The sequence below is a fragment of the Lissotriton helveticus genome, chromosome 9 (assembly GCF_964261635.1).
Source record: "Lissotriton helveticus chromosome 9, aLisHel1.1, whole genome shotgun sequence".
NCBI classification, from domain to species: domain Eukaryota; kingdom Metazoa; phylum Chordata; class Amphibia; order Caudata; family Salamandridae; genus Lissotriton; species Lissotriton helveticus.
Genome location: NC_136070.1, coordinates 793,648,372 through 793,662,542, shown reverse-complemented (window position 1 = coordinate 793,662,542; position 14,171 = coordinate 793,648,372). Strand labels below are relative to the sequence as shown.

General features: G+C 53.6%; 1 protein-coding gene across 1 annotated transcript in view; it reads left to right on the top strand.

Annotated features, from left to right (window-relative positions):
- Positions 1 to 14,171, top strand: part of CLPTM1 (CLPTM1 regulator of GABA type A receptor forward trafficking) — a 423,589-nt gene that overhangs the window by 69,782 nt on the left and 339,636 nt on the right. Inside the window, exon 4 of the mRNA XM_078660927.1 lies at positions 13,587 to 13,745. Coding sequence (XP_078517053.1) covers positions 13,587 to 13,745 — 159 coding nt within the window. The remainder of the gene's footprint in view (positions 1 to 13,586; positions 13,746 to 14,171) is intronic.

Below are 14,171 nucleotides of genomic sequence, written 5' to 3'. Positions count from 1 at the left end.
GGTGAAAGGGGGCAGCCCTGTCTAGTGCTGCCCCACGTCGAAAGGCTCAGTCGTAAGTGAACCTATGCGGACCCGAGCCAAGGGGGCAGCATAGAGCGTGTTCAGCAGCTGGAGGAAAAGGTCACGGCTCAGCACCAGTCTGAGGAAAGGCCATTCGACAGAATCAAAGGCCTTTTCCATATCCAGGAAAACCGCTACAGCAGGGACCTCCTGGCGTGTGTACTGAAATGCCTCAAACACAGTCCTCAGGTTATAGGTGAGGTTGCGATTAGGGACAAAGCCCGCCTGTTCAGGGGCCACGAGCCTGGGTACCAACGAGCTAAGCCGGTTGGCAATAATTTTCGCGAAGATCTTCGCGTCGATATTAAGCAACGAGATCGGTCTGTACGAGGCGCAGTCCTCTGGGGGCTTCCCGGGCTTGAGAATAGAAACTATAATTGCTTCCCGCATCGTGGGGGGCATTTCACCATCCTCCACCATCTGCTCAACCAGTGTCCATAATCTAAGGATCAGCAGATCAGAGTACGTTTTGTAAAATTATACCGTTAAGCTGTCACAGCCAGGCGCGCTCCCAGCCTGCATGGATGACAGCGCCCAAACGACCTCCTCCCTCTCAAATGGTCGAACCAAGAACTCGCGGTGCGTGTTAGTCAGCCACGGGAGCTGGATGTGCATTAGATAATCAAGAATACGTTCTTCCGAGGTCGGCCCCCTTGAAGCGTACAGTGACGCGTAAAAATCTCAAACGAGCCGCCACCTACTCGTCAGGTAACTGTTCCCCAGTCTGAGGTGATCTCAGCTCAGGTGCCATCACGCAGTGCCTTCGCTGCTTCGCCATCCGCGCTAGAACCGCTCCCGGGTGCTCTCCCTCGCCATATGATCTTGCAATGGCATACTTTCCCAAGTGTTTCACCTCGGCGTCCGCCTCCTCGTAATATTCACGAATCGTTTGAGCTAAGTCACTGAACAGCTCTGCACTAGAGTCATGTAAACGTCGCGTCTCAATGTCCCTGAGCCTGTTTTCTAGCAGTGATAGACGTCCCCTGATCGATTTAAGAACACCTGCATGCTTAGATATGGCCACTCCGCGTATAAATGCCTTGAAGGCCTCCCAGACTGTCAAGAAGGAGTCCACGGAGCCGACGTTTTTGTCAAAAAATTCCTCAATAGCAGCAGCTAGTTCTTCTCAAAAGGCGTCGTCCAGCAGCGAGTAGGGGAGGGAAGGGCCAAGAAAAAGGAGGGGGACGTATCGCCGGAGCTCTAAGGGTTATCAGGACTGGGGAGTGATCAGAATAGGTACGCGGCAGCGTTGTACACTACTGTACCAGAGAGAGAAGGTGCGAGATGGTTAACCAATAATCAATATGGGTATGAATATCATGCGGAGCGGAGTAGTGCGTGTATCCCCCCTGAGTCGGGTGTCTAGTTCGCCATACGTCCTGAAATCCCAGGCGCGTCATCTCAGCATCCAGAACTCTGGCAGAAGCCGAAGGGCACCTATCAGGGCCGTCCGACCTATCGAGTGCAGGCTGCCTGGCCATGTTAAAATCACCCCCCCATAGAACATGTTCCCCACAGAGGTCCCGCACCTTAGAAGCCAGCGTCAGGTAAAAGGCAGGGCAGTCAAAGTTAGGACCATAAGTGTTTACTATGTGCAAAGTCATACCCTTTCCAACGTATTTCGTGATGGCGTAGCGTCCCTCCCAGTCAGTGGCAACCGGGGTCAGTGTCAATGAGGCCTTAGGATTCACCCAGGTCAGAACACCCCTGGCGTGAGAGGTGAAGCCAGCAGCATGTATGTTATTAGATAGGCCCCTGTAGTTTAGCGTCGGGCTGTCAGGTCGCAAGTGGGTTTCCTGCAGTAATGCTATGTCTATCGCATGCCTAGAGAGATATTGAAGCATACGTCTGACCTTTCGGTGGTCATTCAGGCCTCTAAGGTTCCAAGACAGTAACGTAATCATGTCAGTGTCTCGTTCCTGCTGAGTCATTACGGGGGAATTAGTGTATGTGAATGACCAGTTTTCGCAGTCCATGTCTGTGTCCGGTGTTCCCGCCCCTTCACGTCCGCGCCAGCAAGACTCTCATCTGGACTAAAAACCAACAAACATTCCCCCCATCCCACACTCAACTGTAGAAAAAAATATGTAGATCTCCCCCCTGTCTCTCCCACACCTGCCCATCCCCAACTCGGCCACGACCCACCCGCCCTCGCCCCCACAACATTTGCCTGCATATGCACAAATCTCCCCCCCTTCCCCCCTCCTCCCAACAATCCAGAAACCAAAACAAAGGGGAAAATGAAAAAGTAGAGGAATCCCCAAGCAGGGGAGCCTCTCTTAGAAAGGGTGTGCAAAACGCTGGGGCGTAGGTAGTCCACTAACAACAAGTCTAAAACAATACCACTCTGAATGACTCGCTGCTGCGCCCAGCCCCCCTGCCCCTGAAACAAAATTAAAGTTGAAAGCAAGTGATCTCAAACTTCAGGGCAATGCTCCATAATCGATTGATAACAGCAGTACACAATATCTGGCAATGCAGCCCCCCTCCCAGTCAACTGTCTAGCGTCCAAAGCAAGCCCAGCACAACCAGTCCCATGCAAGTGACCTATCGCACTTCATAGCGTCTGGAGCAGTCGCGGCGCCGTAGGGCCTCCAGGCTCACATAAGAACATCATCCACATCCGCTCTTAAATCGTAAAGGCAAATATTGTCACACTGGTGTTGTACCCACCATCCAAATTACCCCCCCCCCCCCCCCCCCCCTTCCCCGCACGTTCCAAACAGCCACAGAGCCAAAGCGTCATTTTGGTATAGAGGTTAAGGGGCCACCATAAACAATAGATAAGACTAGGAATACCGGCATCCAGTTCTCGAGGCTATACATTACTCAGTCTCAGCGTCATAGGGCTAACGTAGTGCCCCTTCCAGTCGCAGTCCACAGCCTCAGTCCTGTTCGTCCAGGGAGCCATCTACAGAGTCTTCAGGACGCCCGTTCTCCGATGAGTGTCTCACCTCCCTGCGCCATTCTTTCAGGGCATTCTGGAGCGCCCTCGGATCGGTGAATATCATAGACTTCCCTTCTCTATTGACTCGTAGTTTGACCGGGTACAGCATGGCGTAATCGGCACCTAGTTCGCAAAGCTGGCGTTTCATTGGCACAAACTGTCGCCTCGCCTCTTGCACCCTCGCAGTGAAGTCAGGGAAGAGAGAGAGCGTGGAGCCCTCGCTGTTTCTCCTTAGCAAGCTTAAACGCCGTGTCGCGGTCTCTATAGTTAAGTAGTTTGGCTGTAATGGGGTGCGGGGGAGCTCCGGGTTTGGGTCTCGGGCCCAGAGTACGATGTGCTCTCTCGATAACAAACAGCTCCGAGAAGGCCGTCTCCCCCAACAATTTTTTCAACGGAGCTTCAACAAACAGTTCCATGTTCCCCGTCTGCGTGCTTTCCGGCATACCTGTGATGCGTATATTGCATCTGCGAGACCGCGCCTCCAAATCTTAGGTCTTGTCCTGTAGGAGCTGAATCACCCTGCCAAGCTGCTTATGTTCTGAGTCTAGAGTGGTCTGTGCCTCTTCCACTTCTCCTATACGACGCTCCGACATATCAAGGCGTTCAGCGTGTTTGTCCAGCCGCTCCGCCATCCGGTCCATGCGGTACGTGAGGGCGTCCATCTTTGATCCTAAAGAGGTGATCCCACCCTGCAGGTTCTTTTCCATGGCCAGTAAGATACTATGGATGTCAGGCTCCGTCGGGTCTTTCTCCGCAGCCGACTCCGCTCTTCTCCATCCCGAGAGGGGGTCGCTGGATTTGCACCTTTTGTTGTCAAAGGTCAATTTAGGCTGGTTCCTGTCCGAGCGCCCCATGTCGACGCGGTGGCCCTCAGCACCCACCAGGCGAGAGTTTCATGAAGCGCAGGAACCCCATGTGATCTGTGACACTGCACTCCAGCCGGCAGCACAATCCAGGCGAGTGAGGGAGGCCCACGTGTATTGGAGAACCGGGTCTAGCCAGTCGGGGCAGCGCCTAATCCCTTTCAAGCAAGAACCCGCTCCACCTTCAGCTGCTGCCCCCACTCAGTCCACAGCAGAAGTGGAGTGTGGTGAGGATCGTGATGTCGAAAAAAGCACAGGCGTTATAGAGGCTGTAGTCGTGGGGGATCTGGGCCCCCCCTCTGCCATCGGGGCGCTGTGAGCACGTGGCAGTCCGTAATTAACTCTTCGTGCCCCGTTAGTGTGCTAGTTGTGCCCCCAGGTTCCGGCCCCTCTCCGTACCTGCAGCAGGTCCGCCGGCAATGTGCCTCGCTTCGGCGTTACTGAGGCGGTCCGAGGCTGGGAGGGCTCAAGCGTCCTCAAGAAGCGGTGTTACACTTTGTAGCTACCCGGCAGTCAGATATGCCCAGCACCGGCTCCTCACGTCTCTGCCAGTGGGGGGGGGTCCCTTCAACATCGCAGGCTCCACTGCACAGTCCGCCCAGTCGCGTCCCCAGGGAGCAGTCGTTAGTGGCCAGGGAGCCCTGGCGGGGGGGGGGGGGGGGGGGGAGACTGCTGCCAGGGGGCCCCACACCGCACTCCAGATTTCGCTGCGCCGGACTCAAAGCGCCGCTTAACATCTGTATATCCGCAGGCCCACTCGAAGCCGGGCACTTGCGTAAGTCAGCGTGGCTGTAGACAGAGGCTCCAAACGGCACTCGCTCCTCCCGCCTCTCCGCTTACCGCCGCCTTCAATCCAGGGGAGGCCTGGCCGGTCCGACAGTCGCGGTCCCCCGCCTCTTCGCTCCGGGTAGTCTAGGCTTCAGCGGAGGAGCTTCGGCGCCCAGGGGGTCCGCAGATAGTCTCGCAGCACGCCGCAAGGCCCAGCGCTCCACAGCTCTCAATGCGCCCAGGCCCAGCAGTCCTCCGCAGCGCTTCACAGCAGAGTAGAAGGCCGAAAATCACCTGTCAACAGCTTCAGAGGTTCCGGAGTAAGGAACCGATCAAACGGATCTCTCAGATCACTGCTATCAGGCGGATAGATAACAGGGGGGCGTGGCTTAGGCGCTTATGTAGACAGAGGCGAGAACCGGAGCTCCTCCGCGGCCGCCCTCCATAAACAACGATCCTGGCCGGCAATCCTGGGACCCGGCGCCACAATCCGCATATGAAGGTCCGGTGCCCCTTTTGAGAGCTACTACCTGAGGTGGCGGCAGCGAGAGGGGCCGAAAATTGGAGTTACATACCTCTCTCCCGGCTCGTTCAGTCTTCAGGCGACAAGATGGCGCCCGCAACCGGCGAGACTGGCGTCCGGCAGTGAGGGGACCCACCGAATCTGTCCATCACTGTTGTGTTTGCAATTACCGCTCTAAGTGTACTGGGGATGCTCAGACGTGAGTCCCAGGCACTCCACACCACTGGAATCAAGAAATTCGGACTGGACTGTTCCCATGGGGCACAGGGTCAGCGCTGATTTGCATATCGCCATTGTCTAACCCAGGGTGGTGTGGAGTGGAAAAACGATGGATTTGGGCCCAGATCTTTGGACTCGGGTGAATGTGTGACATTGATCCACATTCTGTCCATCACTGTTGTGTTTGCAACCACCGAATTTGGCGGCTGCACCGTGGGAGCTGCGACTCTTCCACTGTGACCGGAGGAAAGCCTGCTGCTCCCGATTGCGATTGCGGTGAGGAGGTGTCGCATGCCGGCGGACGGGGACCCTCCAGCGGCATCTGTTTTACCCAGCTGCCTGACCCTAAGATGGCGGTGCCCGGGACAGGACGAGCACCATTTGGCGTTGTGTGTGAATTCTCATGCTGAGAGCCCTACGAGCACCCCACTAAGGGCGGCGGAGACCCCCACATCACCTTTAGACCCAGGACGACTTGAGGCGACCTGCGGAGTGGCTTGACAACCGGTGGGGGGACTTGAGACACACGGCGCACCTGACGGCCGGCTTCACGCGGCAGCTGCTGATTTGGGGCCCGACCCAGCTTGGACAGGGTGCTCTCCTGGATGGTGCCCCGGACCTTTCGCTGAGACGGATCACGATACGGCCCACGAGCTCCTGGTGGACGACCAGTGGCGCCTCGCCTGGCTGCACGGTCCGGCCACCGCGCCTACTCGCCCCTGCACCTTGAGGGAACACTGACCCCCTGTGCAGTCCCAAGGGACCCGCCACTGGTGGCTAACGTTTGTCAGACGCGGGCGAGGTATGACTAGAGGATGACACCACTTTGACATTACCTGCTGCAAATCAAGCGATTTGGCGCTGAGAGGGGTTGCTGGAGAGGGTTCCCGCGCAACGGGGGGCACCGAAGGCTGGTTGGTGGAGGTACCTTATTACTGTGGGGCGTGGACGGGGCCTCCCCCCAGAGCTGCAGCTACTGAACATCTCCCCCCACAACAATGGGTCGTGTATCCAGGACAAAAAAGGGCTTTGAGGAAGACCCGGGACACTGCACGGAGGACGTCGATGGAGATGCGAGGAGACGAGGGCCGAGTCCGCCTGGAGATCCTACCTTGGGTGAAATAATGCAGGCCATCGTGGTGTCTCGTGAAGCATTGGAGAAAAGAATGGAGAAAAGAATGGACGGCATCGGAACGGACCTCACATTTTTGAAAGACGACCACAGGAAGCTCAAGGAGAGAGTTGCGACGCAGGAGACCAACATGAAACCTATCCCTGATGAAGTGTCCGACCTACGACGCTCCTTGAATGAAGTGACGCACAAAGTCAAGGCCCTTGAGGTCCGAGCGGAGGACAGTGAAGGCCGCTCCCGGCGCAATAACCTTCGCATAGTGGGTGTGCCGGAACGTGAAGAGGGTCAGGACGCGGTCCAATTTCTGGAGAACTGGCTGAAGACAGAGGTGGCCCCTGAGGCCCTTTCCCCATTCTATGCGCTGGAGCGAGCCCACAGGGTCCCCGCCCAAGCCTGGTGCCCCGCCCCGGCCGATGGTGGCGCGGTTATTGCACTATCGCGACCGGGACTTCATCCTACAAATGGCGCGAGACCATCAGAACCTGCACACAGGAAATAACCTAGTGATGATATTCCCGGACTACACCAGGGAAGTGCAACGACAGCGGTCCTCCTTTCTGGCCGTCAAGAAGAGGCTGCGACAGCTCAGCATACCTTACGCCATGCTCTTCCCAGCACGCCTGCGGGTGACGGCGGATGCGAAGACCCACTTTTTCCTTACCCCGTGGACAGCATGGGACTGGTTGGAGAGTCGGGGTGGTGCGACAGGGGACTCCCCGCGGCCAACCTCATCCTGAGAACGACAAGAACCTGCCTCGCCAAGAGGGAGCCCCGCTTCCTAGGCGGCTCAGAGACACGAACGCGACAAAGCGACCTGGGCTGTGGTGGCCATCAGTCTGGGAGCGACCAGCCCGTCCAGTGTTGTCACTGAAGCAACGAAGAGTGGAACGGGGAGCCCGGTCTCCGGCAGCTCCCAGGGCCTCTCAGATATGGACTTACCGAATGTCACCCCACAGACGGCGGACGGAATGTTTGGGTGATGGCCCTGCAGAAGCTACGGGAGATGCATGATATGGGGCCTGGTACGCTGCCTGCTCTTAGGGGGCGCTTGAAGTTGGGGCAGCGAGACTGATGATGACCTCAAGAATGCCGGGGTCTTAGCTGGGGTCTTAGCTGGCTATACAGGTTTCTTTCCAGGAGGGGGGTGGACGGGGGGGGGGGTTCTGGGGACATAAAGCGCGAGTTGAGAGTTTCCTCCTAGTTGCAGTTATGCTTTTGAGCAGTTTGGTTTGGATGGGAGCCTGTTTGTGTATACCTGTCCTGGGGAGTGGGAGTTGGGAGCAGTTTATGTGTTCGGGGGGCTGGGGGAGGGTCAGACATGCCGCTAGGGGGGTTGCAGTACATGCGCACACATACCAGATCCATGGGTACCTCCATAGGCCTTAAAATCATGACCTGGAATGTCCGAGGGATGCATACCATGTGCAGGTGACACAAAGTACACGCATATTTGGTACGGAGGGGAGTGCAGGTCGCTCTCCTTCAGGAAACGCACTTGATGGAGGCAGAGGGTAAGGCGCTCCAACGTCGCTGGAAAGGTCAGGTTTATAACACCACTTACTCGGCATACGCCAGAGGGACACTGGTTTGGATCAGAGCAGGAGTGCCGTTTCCATGTTTGAGGCAGGTGGTAGACCCCGAGGGTAGATTCACAGTGGTCACAGGGCGACTAGATGGACGGGACATAACACTGGGAAGCATATATGGCCCCAATATAGATCAACCCACCTTCCTTGCACAACTTTCACAGAAGTTGGCGGGGGTGCTCACGGGCCCTCTGCTCCTGGGGGGGGGGGATTTTAACTGTGTAACGGACGTGGACTTGGACCGCTCCCACCCACCACTACATGACGCCCGACTCGTAGGATAGCGGACGGCTGGCGGGAATGGCAGCGGAGCTGGGGGCTTACTGACACCTGGAGGGCCCATCATCCCAGGGAACGTGACTACTCCTACTTTTCTGCTGTTCATGAGCTGCATATCAGACTGGATGCGGTCTTGTGCTCCCTGGACGTTCATATGCAGGTTACGTCGAGTGAATACCTAGCCAGAACGACCTCTGATCACAACCCCCTACTGGTGGCCTTGACTTGGGTTCGGGTTAAGACGGTGATTCCAGACTGGCGTCTTCGGCCGGAGGCCCTGGAGGACCAGATCTTCCTGACTACTATAGGCACAGCCATAGATGAGTATTTCCAACACAATGCGGGCACTTCCTCCAGTCTGCATAATGAATGGGACGCGTTTAAAGCAGTGATCCATGGACTGTGCATCGGAGAGGCGGTGGGTGTTCGTAGAACTCTTAGATGATGTACAGGGGGGCAGAACAACGGCTTCAGGACAAGGAACGAGAAAGACCGGGGCGGGTAGAGGTCCAGGAGGAGCTACTTAGAGCAAAAGAGGAGCTAGCCGCACAAGTGGAGAGGCTACGATGTTTTGATTAGAAGGCTTACATGGTGAGAGCGCATGCGGAATGTGATAAGTCAGGGGCGGTCCTGGCCTGGTTAGCGAATCCGGTCCGCAGGGGCACGCCGATCCTTGAGCTACGGGACGAGGGGGGGACGTCCCACTTTGGACAGCAGGCAATCAACACGCAATTTCTGGATTACTACTCCACGCTGTATCATAGCGCGCTGGACCCCAGAGAGCTGGGAAACGTGGATTTCCTAGCTATAGACTTGCCGCAGATTGATGTGGAGGAGGCAGAGGAGTTGGGCCGCCCGGTGAAAGTGGGCGAGGTCCGGAGAGCCCTCAAACGCATGGCTAAGAACAAAACCCCAGGCACTGACGGATTCCCGTCGGAGTTTTAGGTCACTTACATTGATGCATTGGCCCCGCAGCTGATGTCCCTATATAATCGATCGAAGCAGGTTGGTTATCTGCCCACCTCGACGAGAGAGGCGGTGATTGTCCCGATCCTTAAACCGGGGAAGCCGGAATGCGATCACACAGCGTATCGCCCCCTCGCGATGTTAAACATTGACTATAAGGTACTGAGTGGCATTTTGGCACATCGCCTGATGGGACACATGACGACCCTGATAAATGAGGACCAATCTGGCTTTATCCCCACCCGGAACACGGCGGTGAATATCAGGAGGCTGTGTCAATTGCTACGGGTGTCGGAGGCCGGGGGCGAGGAGGCATGTGTGCTCTCCGTTGACATTGAAAAGGCCTTTGATAGCCTAGAATGGCCATACTTGCTTCGGGTTCTGAGGGCCTTCGGCCCTGTTGAGGGGTTTGTGGCATGGACACAGATCCTATACTCAAACTCGACGGCCAGGTTCCGGACGGGAGGGGTGATCTCGGAGGCGTGTGCGGTGGGTAGAGGGACGAGGCAGGGATGCCCACTGTCTCCCCTCCTGTTTGCCCTGGCAATGGAGCCCTTAGCGGTGCGTGCACGGAGGGGGGAACACTACAGGGCCTGGAAGTGCAGGGTCGAATACACCACATTGCCCTATACGCAGATGACCTACTGATGTTCCTTGCCGATAGTGATGGCGCGCTCCGTGGAGCTCGGGAACTGCTGGAGAGGCTGGGGGAGGAGGCGGGACTCGGGGTTAACTGGGCCGAGACCTGCCTATTTCTGATGCGGGGTGACCGAGGTGCTCCCCCTGAGGACCTGGGTGTGAGATGGGAAGGTAGCTGCCTAACGTACTTGGGGGTGCGGATTTACCATGGCGCAGCCGATTTGTTTGAAGGTAACATAGGGCGGGCCCTGCGAAACACCAAGAATAACCTGGAATTTTGGGGGTCCTTACCCTTGTCGGTCGCAGGGCGAGTGGCACTTCTGAAAATGATAACCCACCCCCGGCTGCTCTATTACTTTGTGTCTCTGCCGCTCTGGATACCAGGGAGGTACTTTGCCCAGCTCAATTCCATGATCTCGGGCTTCCTGTGGGGGTCGGGGAGACGCAGGGTGGCACTACCAACCCTGATGCGCCCAAGACGGGAGGGAGGCCTTGCAGCGCCTGATTTTGAGGCCTACTACCATGCGGCCCAATTTCAAGTGTTTACCCAAAGATTAGTGGGGAGATTAGGCCTGGAAATGGTTCAGAGAGGGTGGGATGCAGAGATGCACCATGTGGCGCAGATTCTTCTGCACCTCCCTTTGGGCTGGGGAGGTCCCCGGGGACCTCTGGGTCCTGAGGCTCTGCTGGAATAGGGCTCTACGACGCCAGAAAGGTGGCTTGGCGTACTCGCCTGAGATTCCGATATGGCTCTGCATGGAACTTCCCCATGGGGGGAATTGGCAGCGGCTACATGAATGGGAAGAGTTTGGGATCTCCACCCTTGGAGATCTGTACGAAGATGGTGCACTCCTGCCGTTTCAAGAACTGGTGGACCGGCATGAATTACCGGCGCAGGACTTTCTCCTTCACGCGGCCTTGGCGGCTGCGGTACGCAAACACTGGAAGGGAGGACTAGAGGAGCCGCTGACTTTCCCCCTTGCCAATATGTAGTCACCTCTGCGGGAAGGCTTAAGGCGGTCACGTGCCTGTAACGCAGATTGACACAGGGCTTGAGGACCCAGCTGGAGAGATGGCGCGCCAGGTGGGAGACAGACCTGGGGATTCCCATCGAGCCTAAGCCTTGGGAAATACTGATGGGAAGAGTGTGGAAATGTTCCCGAAATGCCAGATTCCAACTCATCCAATTCTACGTGTTCCATCGGGCGTACCTCACTCCTTCCAAACTTAATGAGTTCTTTGACTCTCATGCTGCCTGTCCACGATGCAGACTGGAGGATGCAGGGTACATACACATGTTCTGGGATTGCCCTATACTCCGGGGATACTGGGGAGGGATAGTGGCCAAACTGATTGAGGTAGCTGAGAGGGACCTACAAAGTACCCCAGCTGTGTGTCTGCTGCACTGGTTCCCCCACACTGCTCGTAACAAAACTACCAGCAGATTTTTGGATTTGGGGCTGGTCCTAGCCAAACGTGAAATCACCAGTAATTGGAAAGCCGCCGCGGGCCCTAATGCGGGGCGTTGGCTCAGAGAATTTCTTAAGTGGGCGGACTACGAGGGGACGCTCCAACTCCAACTAGCTCGAAGAACTGATAATGACAAGCTGTGGGATATAGCCAGAGCCTGGCTAGCACTGACAGACCTACTTAAGGACCCGACTGACGAAGAGGATGGATCCCACTGATCTTACCTGCCATTTAGTTTGGGCAGGACCTAGGGTACGGACTGGGTGATGACCAAGTAGGCGTACGGTGGAATCCTCTGATTGGGCGCATTCTCCCGAGTGATGATTAGACCACTGACACAGGGCTCATTGGAGTGGGCGGAATACATTGTGAGCGGTACACATAGTGATGGAGTAGCGGCATGTCTGAGGGGAGGGTAGAGGATATGGGGGAGGGTTGGGTGTGAACAGGTTGAGGGGGAGAGGGGGGGGGGAAGAGAGTTGGATGATCCATTGCCTGATGTTAGAAGAAGAGAGAGGAGACTATATCTAGCATACTTGAGTATTCAACAGCTGGTGTGCCCGGGAAAGATGCTGCTAGGCGGCGAAAATATGACACCTGACACTAATACGGCTGGGCACTATACGCTGAGATTACAGGGAGTGCAATTGACTTACAGAAGGATGAAGTAATATTCTATTGTATCTGCAATTATAATTCGGACATAATGGGCACAGCATGCCTTCAATGACAACTTGAAAAAGATGTATGTTCTTAACATGTAAAAACCCAATAAAATCTGGTTTAAAAAAAAAATCAGGAGGATAGATAACAGGATGGTAATGGAGGCGAGGGAGCTCTTGGCTCAAGCAGCCATCTTGGTTGGGAGCTAGCTTCGCCCCCCAGCAATTCTGATTATTATTGTAAGCCAGTGTGCTTTCCATATCTGTTATCAAAAGCCTCAAATCTTCTTAAGAATTGCAATTGTTTTTTATTCTAAAATAAGTATGCAGCTCATTGAAAGAAAACAAACTGATAGAATGGTAACTTTAGTTTAAATATTGATAGGTATTTGGGATATATTCATTGGTTTAAAAATGTAACATAAGCAGTACTTGTGTGGATATAGTGACATAAATAGCAAAGGAACTTATTAAGAATCATGTAAATGAAGTGGCCAAAACACAGTTCAAGACTGAACCAAAGTTGTATGTATGTATGTATGTATGTATGTATGTATGTATGTATGTATTTTAATGCTTATTAAGCGCAGCTGTCACCCAGCGGGTATCCTGGCGCTGAGATCAGTTCCACCATCTGCTCTACCATTTATTATGCTCTAGGGAAGAGAAAGGTTTTAAGGTCCTTTTTAAATAAAATCAAATTTTGACTGCTCCTCAGTGTTAAAGGTAGAGTGTTCCACATTGTGGCGGCCGTAAAAAAAAAAAAGTTGTAGCAATAGTATCATTTCAGAACTTTAACCACTGTATAAAGAGTTTCAACCCAGCATGGAGAATATTCCATAGATCATCAGAATTAATAAAATATTGAGAACCTGACGGACACTTGCTTAATGAGGCTATTTCTGTTGAGATCTTTTCGGATACACCTATTATTTCTAGTTTGCACGCAGTTAGGTGTCTGTTTCTTTTTTTTTTTCTTTTCTTCAGTGATTACTTGTGTTCCCAAAACGGAACGTTTTGCAGAGGAAGACATGCTTTTGATAACATGGTTTGTCCAAGTTCGACTTTATTGCTGGTCATCCTGAGACTATGGATGTTCTGCACCTGGCAAGTCCAGAAGTAAATGAAGTGTCTCTTTGCGAACCAGACATTTTATTTTTAAGGAACCCCAAAGATCATATTTGCACAGGCTAAATATGACTCTTTATATAGTATTTTGCATTTATAGCCTGTCACTTGCATTCACCAGCACGTAGGTCCCAAATACAGTTATGCAAAATACATCCAGAATTTTCTTATTTTTATTTATGTAAAAGTAGCTAGTCCTCACAAGTTTTTCTTTGTGGTAAAATCCCATGTAAGATGCAGTAGCCCATATTGGTTCATAGATTGTGTCCAGTGACTAATTCAACACACTACATGAACAATGTTATGGTCCATTGTGTTTTAAGTAACTTGCTTTCTTCTTGCAGGACCTCCATGTCTTTATTTCTGAAAGTGAGCACTTCACAGACTTCAATGACACTTCCAGATTGTTTTGGGAGCAGCGGGACTTGGTATACGGTGACTGGGCCAGTGGGGAGAACAAAGATGGCTGCTACGAGCACTATTCCGAAGTCTATATTCCAGAGGTTAGCATTGCACTCCTTACACTGTGCTATTTCTCCATGAGTACATGAATGAGAGGTTCTTGAAAAAGAAGGGAGATGGTTGTGTTGAGTTCTTTACCTTCAAGCCTTCATGTCTTGATTACAGAAGTGAGCATTCTTTACATTGGAGTAGGTTTTCAATTGGTTAATCCCAAGGCTGGACACTTCTACTCCTGTTGGAACAAATTGACATAGGAGTTAACACTAATAATATTTTAAAACATGGACACATATACGAAGTTATTTGTAAGCATTCCTTTCAAGCCCTACAGACAGTCCTAGTGTGTTATATCGATGGGGAAATGGCGTAATTTGAGAAGGCACAGTTAATTAGGTTCATCCATAGGAAGCATCGAAAGAATGAATTCCCCTACCTGAATGAAAAAGTATATATGAACTTACCAAAGT